This window comes from Excalfactoria chinensis, chromosome 1 (genome assembly GCF_039878825.1).
Source record: "Excalfactoria chinensis isolate bCotChi1 chromosome 1, bCotChi1.hap2, whole genome shotgun sequence".
Lineage (NCBI taxonomy): Eukaryota > Metazoa > Chordata > Aves > Galliformes > Phasianidae > Excalfactoria > Excalfactoria chinensis.
This window is the reverse complement of record NC_092825.1, coordinates 37,569,493-37,583,648: the sequence shown is the minus strand read 5'-3', so window position 1 is coordinate 37,583,648 and position 14,156 is coordinate 37,569,493. Positions and strand designations below refer to the sequence as shown.

The 14,156-nt window shown below is 39.5% G+C and overlaps 1 protein-coding gene across 2 annotated transcripts in view; it reads left to right on the top strand.

Annotated features, from left to right (window-relative positions):
* The window catches only part of PPP1R12A (protein phosphatase 1 regulatory subunit 12A), a 114,496-nt gene that overhangs the window by 37,276 nt on the left and 63,064 nt on the right, over positions 1-14,156 (top strand). For both annotated transcript variants that reach the window (XM_072350534.1, XM_072350444.1), the window contains exon 2: positions 7,423-7,553. In XM_072350534.1, coding sequence (XP_072206635.1) covers positions 7,423-7,553 — 131 coding nt within the window. The remainder of the gene's footprint in view (positions 1-7,422; positions 7,554-14,156) is intronic.

The window sequence follows — 14,156 nt, the reverse complement described above, 5'->3', positions numbered from 1 at the left end:
AGAACCATGATTAAGCATTCTTTAAACTTCAAATAGTGGGAAATCCCCATGAAATCAGCTTTAAAACATGCAGATTATGTTAATCTCAGTAGCCATCGATTGTAGTGTTTTCCTGAACTGTACTTAGATTAAGTTATGTTAACTGTACATTGCAAACTAACAAACCTGCATGTGATTTATTTAATAGTTCAATGCAACAGAGAAAACAGGGCAAAACTGTAGTCAGTACAGAAATGACATTGCGTTCTTACGGAATATTTGAGCTAAACGTGGGATCATTTGTGTGTAGCTTCTGGTTTGTGCACATATTTGAAAGCAAATATCTTCTGGGTGAGCTTCTATTGAGATACACTCTTTCTTGCATATGACGAGGTGTTTACACGAAGTGGAAATAATAGCTAGAGAAGTTTGAGTTCAGGAATGATTTGTCTGTTTTTGTCATAGCTGACAGTTATACGGCACTTGATTTAAGTAATGATGCTTAATGGGTGCTTTATTTCAATAGTCTCTGCATGCCTTCCCCGTAAGACTTGAACGGACATGAAAGATTGCATCAGCCTCCAGTTCTGCTTTCTCCCTAGGAGCTCCACCTGCTTCTGCAAGCATCTATAAAGGACCCCCATTTTCTGTACTTAGAAATGAAAGGTTTCCAAGAGATTTCTCTTGAGAAGTGGGGCATCAGTTTGAACCTGATATTTATGCCCAAATTGGATGAGAAAAATAGAAACAGTGCATTTCAAACTGCCAGAACTTTAGAAGTAATAGATGCTTATGAAATGATTTCTTAATTTCAGTTATTGAATTTGGCAACTATCAGTTTAACAAGTTTGTGTGGATCAACCATGCAGGACTTTAAGTCGTAGGTCATTATTAACTGGAAATAACAGATGCATCATGCACACAGTATTTACCAACCATTACATTAAATTAGGCTAGTGTGGCAAAAATTTAATGTTACTAGTTTTATCAAGAATACTTGTAAGCTGTTCCATTTTTACTAGTAAATGCACTCTAAAAAATAAAACACTTGATTAAAAAATTTGCATTTTATCAATATGCAGAGATATCCAGTATTGTCCCAGCTTGGTCAAAAATATAAACCATGTCTTGTGGGTTGGCCGAATGAGTGCTGGAAAGATTATACTTAATTTAGTAATTGAGCAACACTTGTCATCCTTAATACTACAGTAGTGCCTCAAGTTCTGTTACAACACCAGGCCCGTCCTGTTCCTTACCATCTTTGAAAACATGAACAGCAGCCTTTCTACCTAGTATGTATCGCATTGAAAAGAATAGTCGTCAGATATATAACATACATGCCTTCATAGTGATTCACAGTATCACAGTATCATGCGAGTTGGAAGGGACCTTAGAGATCATCAAGTCCAACTCCCGGGTTTCGAGCCCCCTGTGTAGCGAAGCAGCACTTCTATCCCTGCGCCACAGGGGGGATTCGAACCCAGGCCCTCCGGTGCCGCAAGCAGCAGCTTATACCACTGCGCCACTGGGGGCCTTAAAACGCTAATAGGTGCAGTAATCAGAAATATTCTGTGACCAAATTTGCTGATGATTCTTAGTACTCTTTATCATGGAAGTGTTCCCAAATATTCAGTAAGTCTTTGACCATTGTCATTACTAATATCAGGCTCTTCAGGTGTTATAGTTACTATGAAAATGTTAAATTAATGTCCCTCGGGTAAGTTCTAAATACAAAAAAGAGTATTCTGCCTTAGTTTCAGAGTCTGTAACTGCCAGGTTACCTCAGGTCTGTAGCCTGGAAGTTAGCTGCATCTTATGATCTCATTTCATACACCTTAATGCCACTTCATTTGTTTATGCTGCATTCTTAATTAATGCAAAAATTAAACATGTGACCTTCAAATGTGGGGAGTGTTACTCAGGTTTGCTTTGGATCTTGTCACCAAATTTCTGCTAACACCTTCACAGCTACTTGACTTACTGAAATCTAAAAAACAAATCAGGAATTGCAACATCTAAATTTATCCTTTTATTTTTCCCAAGGAGTGATGAATAAAAGATACTGATAAACACTGTGACTAGTGAACCTTAATTTCTTCTGTCCGAGCAAAAATCTCTGTCCTCACTGCAGACTGAGACTGGCTTCAGAATGTGATATGACTGCTTATTAGTGGGCAGTGGGTTGCAAATCTAGAAAACTGTTTGCAAAAAGAAGCTTTAGCAAATGGATTCTAATGGACACGGTTTCACAGTAGGGCAAGAGTTTATTATTCCGGTAGTTGAGTTTGGACATGAAGATGAATTTCAATGCAGGCTGTCTTTTGAGTACAGAAAGCATTTTAATACAATCAACTTCAGTTCAATCAGGATGATAGCTTATTACTGTCATTTTCTTATTTTATATAATTTTAATATCTAAGTGGTTCTCTGATCCAGTTTAGATCCAGTTCAGTGAAATTTGTCAGCCTAGCTGTATGTAATGCAATCAGGAACAAGCAACTGGGGGTGAAGAGAACGGGAAACTCTTTTTAACCTGCTGTGCTGGTGGATGTGGATGCTTTTCCTTAATTTAGTTCTTAGGTACATTAACAAAGATATTAATAACGTACCTGGATTCAGTGGACTTGCTGGACTTGGTTCACTAGTTGAATCAAAGGAAGGGATAAGCTATTCTACGGGCATCTGTGTGAGAGGTTTCTCCTGGTCTCTGCTTTTCCACAGGAATTCAAGGTGGTTGAGTTGTTTTATACCTCGATGTCCAACATATTACCTTGTTTTCCTGCGTAGCCTGATTTAGTGCTTGGTAACCCTGCCCATGGCAGGGAGGAGTTGGAACTGGGTAATCTAGTCCCCTTCAGCCTCAAGTTGTTCTATGATTCTGCGATTCATAATCTTCGGGTGCTTTCTATACTGAGGGTAAATGAGGAAGAATGAAACGTGGTGACAGAGATTAAACATACCATGTTTCTTTTCTTCTGCTAGAGGCAAAATATCTCGATTTGTGGAACAGACCAGGTAATAGCTAAAGGCTAGTTGTAGTCTCTTTCTAGAAAGTAATGGTAAAAAATGAAACTTCTGAACTTCATTACCTCATTAGATCTCATCATTGATTAAAGGCTGTAAAACTGTAGTTCAGTGTAAGATACTTCATAGCCTCATGTATGTGAGATAGTAGTCTGCTTAGCTGATTGTTCTTGTCTACAGTGTTTGTGTTCGTTTTCTTTAAGAAACACAGACTTGTTTTTCTTGTTTTTTTCTCTGAGAGGGAGGAGTGCTGTCTGTGGGATTCCTAAGATGGTTATTCACTGAGGGACATGGCACACTAGAGATCGCTTCTAAAACCGTCGATTTTTAACGTTACCTACTCACTTAAGTCTGTCCCCTTCACCTGATTGTAAAGAGAGCCAGCTTGATCACACACAGCTGACATCGGGATATCAGGTCCTTTTGGAAACTTAAAATTAGTGTGTTCATCAGGCCTCTGATTACTCCTTACTGAGCAATCAGACAGTATTTATAGGAAAAGTTTATAAAGTGTCATTTTGCTTCACATAGGCATCTTGTTTCCAGGACAGGTTGGACCTGCCTGGGTTTGTTTGCTCTTCACTGCCCTGCACAGCCCAGGCTGCAGGGAACTGTGGAAAGAGAAAGTAGTTTTAGTTCTCGGGCTTTAATAGGTTTCCTTTGCGATTTTGTCTCTTCTAATCAGAAAAGGTAGGCAGACTTTGTATGATCAACTGTGCTTTGTTTTGCTTCCTTTGTGACTAATAAGCCTAGTTTCTAAATCAGTCACTAAAGGAAGTGAGATTTGTTTGTTTGCACTGTCCAGCTGTTGATGAGTTTGGGGACCACAGGCTGACTTCCATCAGATCTGACAGGACAGCAAATGCAGAAATACTGCCTTTCTGCCACATCAGAGGAGAGTGGGAGCTGAGCTGGGGGGCAGCATAAAATGGAGGAGGCGGAAGGGAAATCCCCATCCCTCTCTATTGGGCCCAGAGGCCTGTTGTGTGTGCTTTGCAAGTCTGGTGCTGAGCTGGCACTGGGAAGTGGCCTTAGCAGTAACTGAGTCTGTGGGCTGGAACTGAGGGCCCTGAAGAAACACTGGGGAAGGAGAGATGGAGCCAGGAAGGGAAATGGATCCTCGAAGGGCTGTGTCAGTCATGGGTGAAGGGGGCCTACGCCTGTACTGTGTGAGAAGACTGCCAGATGTATTCATGAGAACTTATCTTTTTAATTCACTCTGATATCAGTGGAAGTTCTATTATTTGCATGTTGCATGTATGTCACTTTCTCCTTTTCAGTAATTTCCAGATTAAGGCCTGCTGAGGTGTAGAAGGGCAGACTTTTCTGAGCCTGTTGCTTTAAGTTTATCACGCAATTCTGAAGCACTTTCCTTTTGGGGCTGAGATGTCATTCTCTAACAATAGAGGCACTTCTGGCACTTGATAATTACTGCTCTTAGAAGTGACCAGGGAGATAATACAATGGCAATCGGAGTAGAAATGGAAAAACAAGGAGATAAAATTTCTTTAACAACATTTGTTTCTTGACATTCTGACTTAAGGTACTTCCTGATAGAACTGTCTTTCGTATGGCAAGTGATGAGGGTGAGTGAGGGTCCATCAAACATCTCTGGGGACAGAGGTGAATAGGACATACTATGTACATGTTCTCCGGCAGTAAGCTCATTCACTTTTCATCACCTTGAGATAGGTAAGAGCCTTCTTGGAGTCCACAGTGGGTTTCCTAGACAAATTTCCAGATACTGGGTTTAGTTTTAAGTAATCTTTGTTTAAAGAACCTCAAAAGCGATACATTCTTAAATTAGACAGCTGTCTTCCACTTCATCAGCCTCGTCTTCTGTGGCTTCTGTTGACCTGTAATAACACTGTTGCAGCAGTTGCTCAGATTGGATAATAAGTTCTAAGAAATGTTATTTAAACTTTGTAAATGTGATCACCAGCAATGCCAGTACTTTGCCATTTGCATATACAAGTAAATTCCTTTATTATCTTAATAGTTGTTCTTTGCTCATCCCAATATATATAGCCCTGCAGGTTGTTTATCTCTGCCTGTCATGAATGTGCGATCCGCGGTAATGCGTTTGAAGTCCATTTGAGCTCCCCTGATTCTTGCCATATATGGCACAATAAACTGCCCAAATTTGGTCAAATATTTTTAGCCACTTAGTCATATGTCTTTTAATGTGCTGCATATGTAAGCATTTGATTCACTTAGCAACAGTATTTTTATGAGTAGCTCTTGCCAGCTTTTCTTACGTATAATTGAAAAACGGGTGAAGTTTGTTCTTTGATAGGTTGTGTCACTAACAGACGGTCTGGCTTTTTTTAATAGTGCCAATCAATTTTAAGAGATCCTTTTCCACATTTTATGCGCTTTAGAGGGTTGCAACATGTATGAGTACGTATTGAGATGTAATATTGAAAGGTCTGAATTTAAAAGCGTTCAGGAAGTTGTGAGTTCTTCTGATATGTTGCGTACGTTAAATTGGTGGATATTATGATATACATAGGATATCTGTGGTCAGGCACATTGCTTTTTTGCCAGAAAAACATGATGTAATACATGTGTGAAGCATGGCTTGGCTAATGTTCCTGTGAAGTGTAAACATCTGTGTTTCCTGAACTGCTTTTCTTCCTGATCTGTTACAACGTCTTATGATTAGTTCCTTTCCTTCTCAGTAACAAAATGACTTGCAAAGAAGGGTGATTATTTGATCTAAGGGCTTGTTAAAACCATATGGGCATTGTGTACTGATAATAATAACTAGAAGAAACTGAAGGCAGTACCTTGAGGAATTGGTAGTCTTTATTGTTGAAAGATGTTGATAAATCAGTTATTAAAAGAATTGCTGATTATAGGGATGGAAATCGCTATAAAGGTAATGTAGAAAACCCTTTAAGAAGGCATATTTCAAGAGTACCTGAAAAGGTAGGGAGGAACTTAGGTTTATGTAAGTTATTATCTTAAGAGCGTGTGTTTTTAATGGAAGAACAAATGATGCAAGCAGTCTGTTGCAGTCTAGTTGCAGTCCAGCTGAAAGATTACTGATGAAGCAGCCCAGGTGAGACTTGTTAAAACAGTTCTTTGTTGCATTCTAAATGAAGCTTAAAGTCCATACCTTACTAAAGTAAATGGGGTAAAAGTGAGATAATTTCTTGCTGTTTTTATGTGTTTGATTAAAGAGGACAGCAGTGTGTCTCCCGTGTATTATAACTGCTGCCTCAGCACTACAGGGCGAGGGAAAGCTTTGGGATTCATCTTGAAAAGCGCGGTTGCTTAAATAAGGAAATCCATGTTTTTTACAGTAGTAGAGGAGAACAAAATTTTCAGTCCTGCTTGTTGCAGAAGTATGCTGAAAAGTGTAAGTTACACCTTAGTTGCATTTTTCTTAGACAGATAATTCTCTGGAAGGATTTGGGAGCTTGTTAGTAGCAGTTCTCATTTCAGTCTTTTGGTTTGGTAGTATTGTTGATTTATTAGACTAAAAAAAATTAATACCAGTCCTGTGGAGTCTGTTTTGAGTCCTTGCTGTCTTGAAGTGCAGAGGGACTTTTGTCTGTGTTACTCTGCCCTTTTAAGGGCAGCAGTATGGAAGTTGGCAAGAAAACGCACTGAGCACCCTGTGAGAAAAATACTCAAACACAGAGAAGAAAGGCAAAATAGGAGCCAGTCAAGATGGGGATCTGGAGAGTGCCAGTAGTTGTGCACGTCTGCAGCACTACTTGTTTGGTAATGAAAATGTGTGCTCCAAAGGTATAGTATGCGACATGCTGAACTGGTACTCAAGTAAGTTTATAAAGGAGGGTGATTAAAAGACTGTTAAAAGATGTATGGTGGTATACAGCATGCTGCAGTCGAAAACAACAGCGTATTGTTGAAATGCAACCTAGCATCCACTTCCACACTCCTTAGTCTGAACTACATTATAATTAAAGCCACGTTACTGCATTGTTTTCAAAACTGCTCCCCATCTCTTGACTACAATAATTCTACTTCATGGTGTAGTGAGACTACTGGCAGCTGTAATATAATTCACGTGACTAAGTTGGACCTAGGATGGAGCTAGAGTCTGGGGGCTTTGTAAAGGAAATGGCTTTCTACACAACAAGAATTTTATACTGGTGGCTCTGAATGGGTTTTCAGAAAAACCGAACCGATTTACCTGAGGAAATCATGTCTATTGGTTATGTTAAACTCTGTTCAAATTACTGTGTTTAAGGATTTGCTGACAAATTTCTAACTGGTGCTTTATTCTCCAGTTCTTCCTGTCTCGCTTTCAAATCCCAACAGATAAAGTTACTCCCACGCCATACCTGAAAGCAATTATTTTTTCCTGAAGTTGTTTCTTAAAAGATGCACAATATTGTAAAACAACTTTAATGTGAACTTATTTTTTACATCTTTCTTTCTTTATAGGCTTGTATAGATGATAACGTAGATATGGTGAAATTTCTGGTGGAAAATGGAGCAAATATTAATCAACCAGATAATGAAGGCTGGATACCTCTACATGCAGCTGCTTCCTGTGGATATCTTGATATAGCAGAGTAAGGCCTTTTCTTCTATATTTCAAATACATGCATTTTGCTAATATGTTGCTGGAGGGTTACCAGAAGTAGACTGGTGGGTGATTTTCAGAACATATTGTCCACTGCTGGGGGGAGGCATGGGGAGAAAGTTGTAATTTACATTCTGTTTGTAGTCTGAAGCATTGTCCCAGGGTATGTCTGTGTGTAGAGGACTAACTTTGCGATTGCATTTCCAGTCTTGAAACTTTTGTTTTTCAGGTGTGGTATGAACTGATGACTTCTGCTAAGTATTTTGGCTGTAGAACAAAATCTTACTGTTGAAGTTAGATGCCTGTTACAGCATTAGTTAAGGCTTACTCGGCAGTGAATTCCAGGAGTGGTTTTGATGTTATTTTTTAAGCCTGTAGAGCACCATTGAAGATGCATTAAAATCATTTTATTTCTTATTTCTGGAGGTTGTATTTCTTAACCTGAAGCAGCGACTGATCTCAGAAAATATGGGGCATATGTTGTTCAGAATGCTGTTCTTGCAGTAAAGAGAGTAGCAGTGTTTTACAAATACCCTTTGGGTATATGCAGACGTCACTAATTCTGCTAAGCTCTGTGTGATGTTTGATCCAGTGGAAGGCTTGGATAAAATGTAAGGTAGCAATCTATCATGCAGTAATGCTGATGTACTGATTACAATTGAAAAAGATGAAAATTGTAAGTTCAGGTGATGGTTTATTGGTTTTCTGTTCGGTGGTGTGAGAGATTTGGTTGTTTGAATTTTAAAGGAAAGGAAGAATTCCGGAGATTCTTTTGTTTCTCATTTTCCCTGGGAATTTCTTATTTTTTGGTTTTCAAAGATTGTAGTGCTTTGTGTATTCTTGATGTAACTGGGACACTGTGACTGCTGACTTCTGTAATCTGCCTTTCTACACTGAGCAGATGTTTGATGCTGTAATCTCTCTTGCATGTGTGTTGGAAGTGTTGACTTGTTGGCCATACTATGACAAGAATTTCCCTACAAACTGAGATAATAGATGCCTTTCTTCAGAATAGTAGAGGTAAAACACCTTCTTTTCTCCATAATAGGAAAAAGTTGAGTAAATGTTCTCGATTTGGCATTGCAACCTAGGTTAGACACAGCTGTTCAGGGAGGAAGGAGCAATGCATTCCTTTGTCCACAAGAAACCTTAGTAATCTGAAACCTGTAATATTTTCGAAGGCTCCAATGATTTTTATTCTCACATACTTTGTCGAAATGTCCTTTAAAGAGATTATTGGAGTATAATCCCACAGGATGTGGGACATCTAAGATGCTGGAAGAACAGTGTTTTTAAGGTGCAAGGAATTTTAAAGATAAGCACGTGGAACTGTTTCTCACATACATCAAAGAGAGAGAGGTAACCTGACCTAAATGGAGCTGAGTTTAGATCTGGTGTGGCCCAGAGAGTTTAGATTTCCTTCTGACTTCCCCTCCAGGAGTGAGCTCAGCTTCAAATAATTTACAAAATTGACAACAGAATTTGCAGCTCAGGTAAAACTTAGGGAAGAGGAAAGGGTTATATAAGAAATTACCATGCATTAGGAATTTTATTTGGCGTGTGGTTCACACTGGATTCAACATCTGTTCACCGAGAATATACCTTTCTTGGAAAGCACTTAAGTGTGTGTGTCTGTCTTCTCCCAGCAGCATCTCTTGTCCTTTCAGTTTGTAGATTCTTTGGGATGATTTCCTCTTGAGCAATCTCTCTTGCTTCCTGTCTCCTTTAAAGCACATCATCTACTTTAAGAAATATTTAAGGAATGATTGGATGTTTTCAAGGAACGATTGGATGTTGTGTTGAGGGACATGGTTTAGTGGGAGCTATTGATAATAGGTGAACGGTTGGACTGGACGATCTTTTAGGTCTTTTCCAACCTTGGTGATTCTATGATTGTATGATTAGCATTGTAGAGGTATGCTTTATGTGAAATAATACAGCAAGAAATACGTGGTTTGGTGTGGTGCAAAGTGTCAGCTGGTTGCAGACAGAGGGCTATTCTGGGAAAGAAAGAATCATAAGAGGCAACAGCACCTTTTCTTTCTGTTTCTGAGATCTGTAAATGCTGGAAGTGCTTCAGCTTGCTGGAAATTCTTTGAATTCTTCAATTTTAGAGTTTTCCTCTAAGTTCATCTGTTTTATGATAATACGGATTAGCTTACAAGTAATAGTAATGTGAATGTGTTTGAAACTATTCAAAGTTGCCCAAACAGGTGGATTTTCTGTAGAATGATCCCCTTGTACTTGTTTCTATTTTCTTATACAGAAAGTTTTCTATGAAGGAGATTTTTCTTTGCCTTCAGTTTGTTAGCATAGATTAAAGCGTCAACATCAAATGCTTTGAAGAATTACAGTTATGTGGAAGCAAACTAATGCAGAAGCCCTTTAGCAGAAATTTTCTATCCGCATTCTTTAAGATGTTGTTTGGTAGGTAGGATCCTTAAATTCAGCTTTTACAAAAGTATGAACACATCCAATGGAACTATTCATCTGAATGGAACGAATTGATGTTTGTGACAGAATTCCTCTGCAGTTTAAAAGCTTATATATTGTATTGGTATTGGATAATAAACAAATTACTCGTTAGAACACAGAAGATAAGAACAAACATACTGCTGTATCAGGAAATAGTGCAAAGTGGTATTCAGGAAACAGAATTTTAAAATGCTTTTTCTTTACACCACTTTGTGTTGTACCGGAGCAAGACAAAATAGATGTAAAATGGCGTATATTCCTCTCTTGTTGAAAAAGTGTGCGTGAAAGTATACTTTCATGTGGGTCATTTACCATGCCTAGCTGTGGGCGTGGGGTTGAGTTATATATATATAACAAAAAAAACCCCATGTAATTAAATTGAATTAATTATTCATCTGACAGTTACACTTTTGTCCCAAATAAAGGAGGGGGAGGGAGATGTCTCTTAAGACAATAATAGAATTTTTCTATTGAATATTTTTCAATATGATTGATAGTGTGTAGTACTGGAAACTTTGCAAATAGCTTGAACTGAGGAACATTCTCCAACACGATGTGCAGGGCTGGGATGAGTTTGAGATCATCAGACTCTACACTCACATTTCCTTTCTTCTTGTCAGGTTGTTTGAAATAAGGGTTTGTTTGATTGACAGTAACCTTCCAGTTTGTGTTTAGTTTTGATCCGTATTTATCTGTAGTCCCTGAAATTTCTTCCCTTAAATGCTAAAACTCGAACTTGCCATTTTGAAATGAGCAAAATTGCCACAGTCTTCCTCAAAATATGTGATTATATGTGTTCCCTATCAGTGACAAGCAATGGCGACACATTTCCATTGGCCTTTGGTGTGACAGGTGTGACTATCTGCCAGTATTTAATAGCCATGCTTTCTTAATCATACAGAATTTCTACTTGCTAATAGGTTTTTCCAAAATACTTCCAACTTTCAAAGTCTTTGTGGCACTTTGAAATTGATCTAAATACTTCCCAGCACTTTACAGACATCAGCTATTCATTTTCCTCTGCGCTCTTCAAAACTGAGGTATGAATGAAATCTAGTTAATGAATCTATAGGTTATTTGTGCCTTTGTGTTATAGATGGAGTCCAGTCTAGAAATGGACCTGTAATTTTATTTTTGTTTGCTTCCAAGGCCATCACTGCTATGATGCTTCGACATAGGTTACTCTGAAAGTAATGCCTCCTATTTATTTCCATAGAAACTACAATAAAGAGCACAATAATACTATTTGATAGTGCAAATTTTCAGCTATTCAACACAATTTTTCAATATAACTACCACTGTTAGCTTGCATTTTCTCCAGTATGAGTTAGAACTTGCATGCTGTGCTCATAACATTCTGCACCAGCAGAAGTGACCCACTGTTTCACAGCTACTGTGACAGTGTTGTTGCTAGGGAAATGTTGCCTATGCAGTCCATGTTTCATTGGCTTGAACAGATGAAGGTCAGAAGGTGCCAAATCCCAGACTGTACAGTGGGTGTGGTAGGTCAGTCTAGCAAAGATTGGCAGTGTGCTCCAGGGTTTTTAAGCTGGTATGGGGCCTGGAGTTACTGAGCTGCAAGAGAAAGGTTTTCTTTTTATCCAGACAGGCTCTGGAAATTTGAACTTTCAGTTTAGGCAGCATTGCAATATAGCAGTCAGGGTTCCAGGAAATGCAGAAGGACCACCCCTTTCCTACAGAAAAATACAGTGCACATCACTTAACCTGAACTGTTTTCCTGAACTTTTCCTTTGATGGGGAATTCACTGGTTGCTACTCCATGGACTGCTCTTTTGACTTCAGCTTGAAGTCCTGACAACACATCTCGACGCTGGTGATGATGCTATCCAGGAGACCATCACCTTCAGCCTTATATTGGCTCAATAGGTTCTGATAAACTCATACATGGTGTTTTTTCTGTTTCTCTCTTAAAAGATTTGACACAAACATCGTGATATTCCTGCATTGCCACCATCATTTCCAACACACTGAAGCCAGTATTCAACTCCATACAGAGTTCTGGTCATAATCCACTGATTTACATGGATGAGCTGATAGAGACACTCTTCATGTTGTGGTTTGACAGCTGTGCATGGCTATCTGGAACGTGGCTTGTCTTTCATGTTGCTGTCACTACTGCTGGAAGGCACCATTACTGCCTCACTGTGCTCGGTCTCCGTAAGCGTTCAGCATTTATGAATGCCAGTGGGTGCCATTTTTTTCTACATTTTGCTTTATACACACTTCCAGTCAGCCACCATTTTGTCAGATTGCTCCTTCACTGCCATCTGTCACACAGCAGCAAAACGTAATGGAATAGTGGTGGGAAGGTTCAGTCTCTTCTGCCGTTCCACCAGGATCCACCTCTGACATCATGGACCAGCACAGTAAAATAGGAAGTATTACTTTCATAGCAGCCTTCATAATATTCTTTAGTTAGAACTTGATCACAGTGTTGAAAAGCTAAAAGTTCTGCTTCTTCCTTCCCTGGCTCATTGGTGGCTTAACGTACACTTTCCTAACAATGTAATGATGTTGTACACCTCCAAAGACACTAATATGTCTGCAAAAACACTGATCTCTTGATAGGAATTATAAGCACAGAGAGGGAAGGAAAAGCAGAACATGAAGATAATTGTTTTGTTCATACTTTGAGTAGTGTGTATGGTATTAACTTTCTGAAGAATTCAAAGAATATGAAGGAGTCAAAAGTTTTGTACTTTCCTTTGCCTTCTTCCCACAGTGTGTAAAGCTCGTTTTAAAAGGCTGTCTTGCTGTTGGTGCCTATCTGTGTCTGTGGGCTCCAGCTGCCGCAAGTGAACCCAGCCAGACTGGTTTGCTGAGACCTCAGCTAGCCATTGGCCCAAGATCTCTCTAATTTAGTGACAACCCAGTAAGCCTACACAAGTGATTGTTGTGCTGTGTACGGGGGACTGAGAGATAATCCTGCAAACCTGAAGTTGAATACATAGATGTTCAGATTTAGGTGTTCTACTTTAAAGTTCTAACTGCCTTAAAAGGACTGCTGCATAGACTGGATGATAGGGATTCCCAGCTCTGTTACAGGGATGATTCCATCACTCATTGAGCAACAAATAATGAAGGGAATTCAAGACATTTTCACCATATGCTTAATGTGATCTAGCTTGAGACTACTGCAGAAGCAGGCAGGGCAGCCATTCCTTTTTCTCTTTGCTTTCTCCCCTCCTCTTCAGGCTCCGGACTCTTACTCCCCCTTTAACAGTAGCTACCCATCACACAGCAGCATGGTAACCATTAGTATAAGACTAGCCTTCAGGGGTTTTGGAAGGTTTATTCTCTTTTGGATCAGTGAGCTGATCTGGCTTGCCAACAGAAGTTGGCACAGATATTCAGGCATTAAAAAAAAAAAGTCTGGGCTGGTTTTCAGACACCTCTGAGCATAAACCTGACTGTGGAACGCTGACTCTGCTGGGCTGAAGTCTCTCCTTGTTCCCCCACATCATGACCCTGAGCCAGCTGGTGCTCCTGAATGTTCTTCTGCAATAGCTGAGAATAGTGGAACCACAGTGTAGCTTTCAAAGCAGTTTCTAATCTGTTTTTCTCTAAGGTTTGCTAACTTGGTCATCTGCAGGTATTAAGGTATTACTGGAAAGAAATAGCAGGCCTACAGGAAGGGCCTACAGGAAAGCTGTGGAGGGACTCTTCATCAGAGAGAGTAGTGGTAGGACAGGGGGCAATGGCTTTAAACTAAACGTAGCTTAGATTAGCTATAAAAATAGTTTCTTCACTATGAGGGAAGTGAGGCAGTGGAGCAGGCTGCCCAGACAAACTCTGGTTGCTTCATCCCTTGGCATTCAAGGCCAGGTTGGATGGTCTTTTAGGCACCTTGAGGTAGTGGAACATATCCCTCCATACAGCAGGGGACTGGAATTGAATTATCTTTAACGTCTCTTCCAACCCAACCCAAACCGTTCCGTGATGAAAATGAAAAAGGACCAAATATGAACCTTAATATGACCCACTTGGGAAATGAGAATAGGACTTCAGAAAGATATACTGTAAAACTAATCAGGTGGCAGAATGAAAGCAGGGAGAGAAAAATTATTCCAGCCACAGAATAACAACTTCCTAGAAG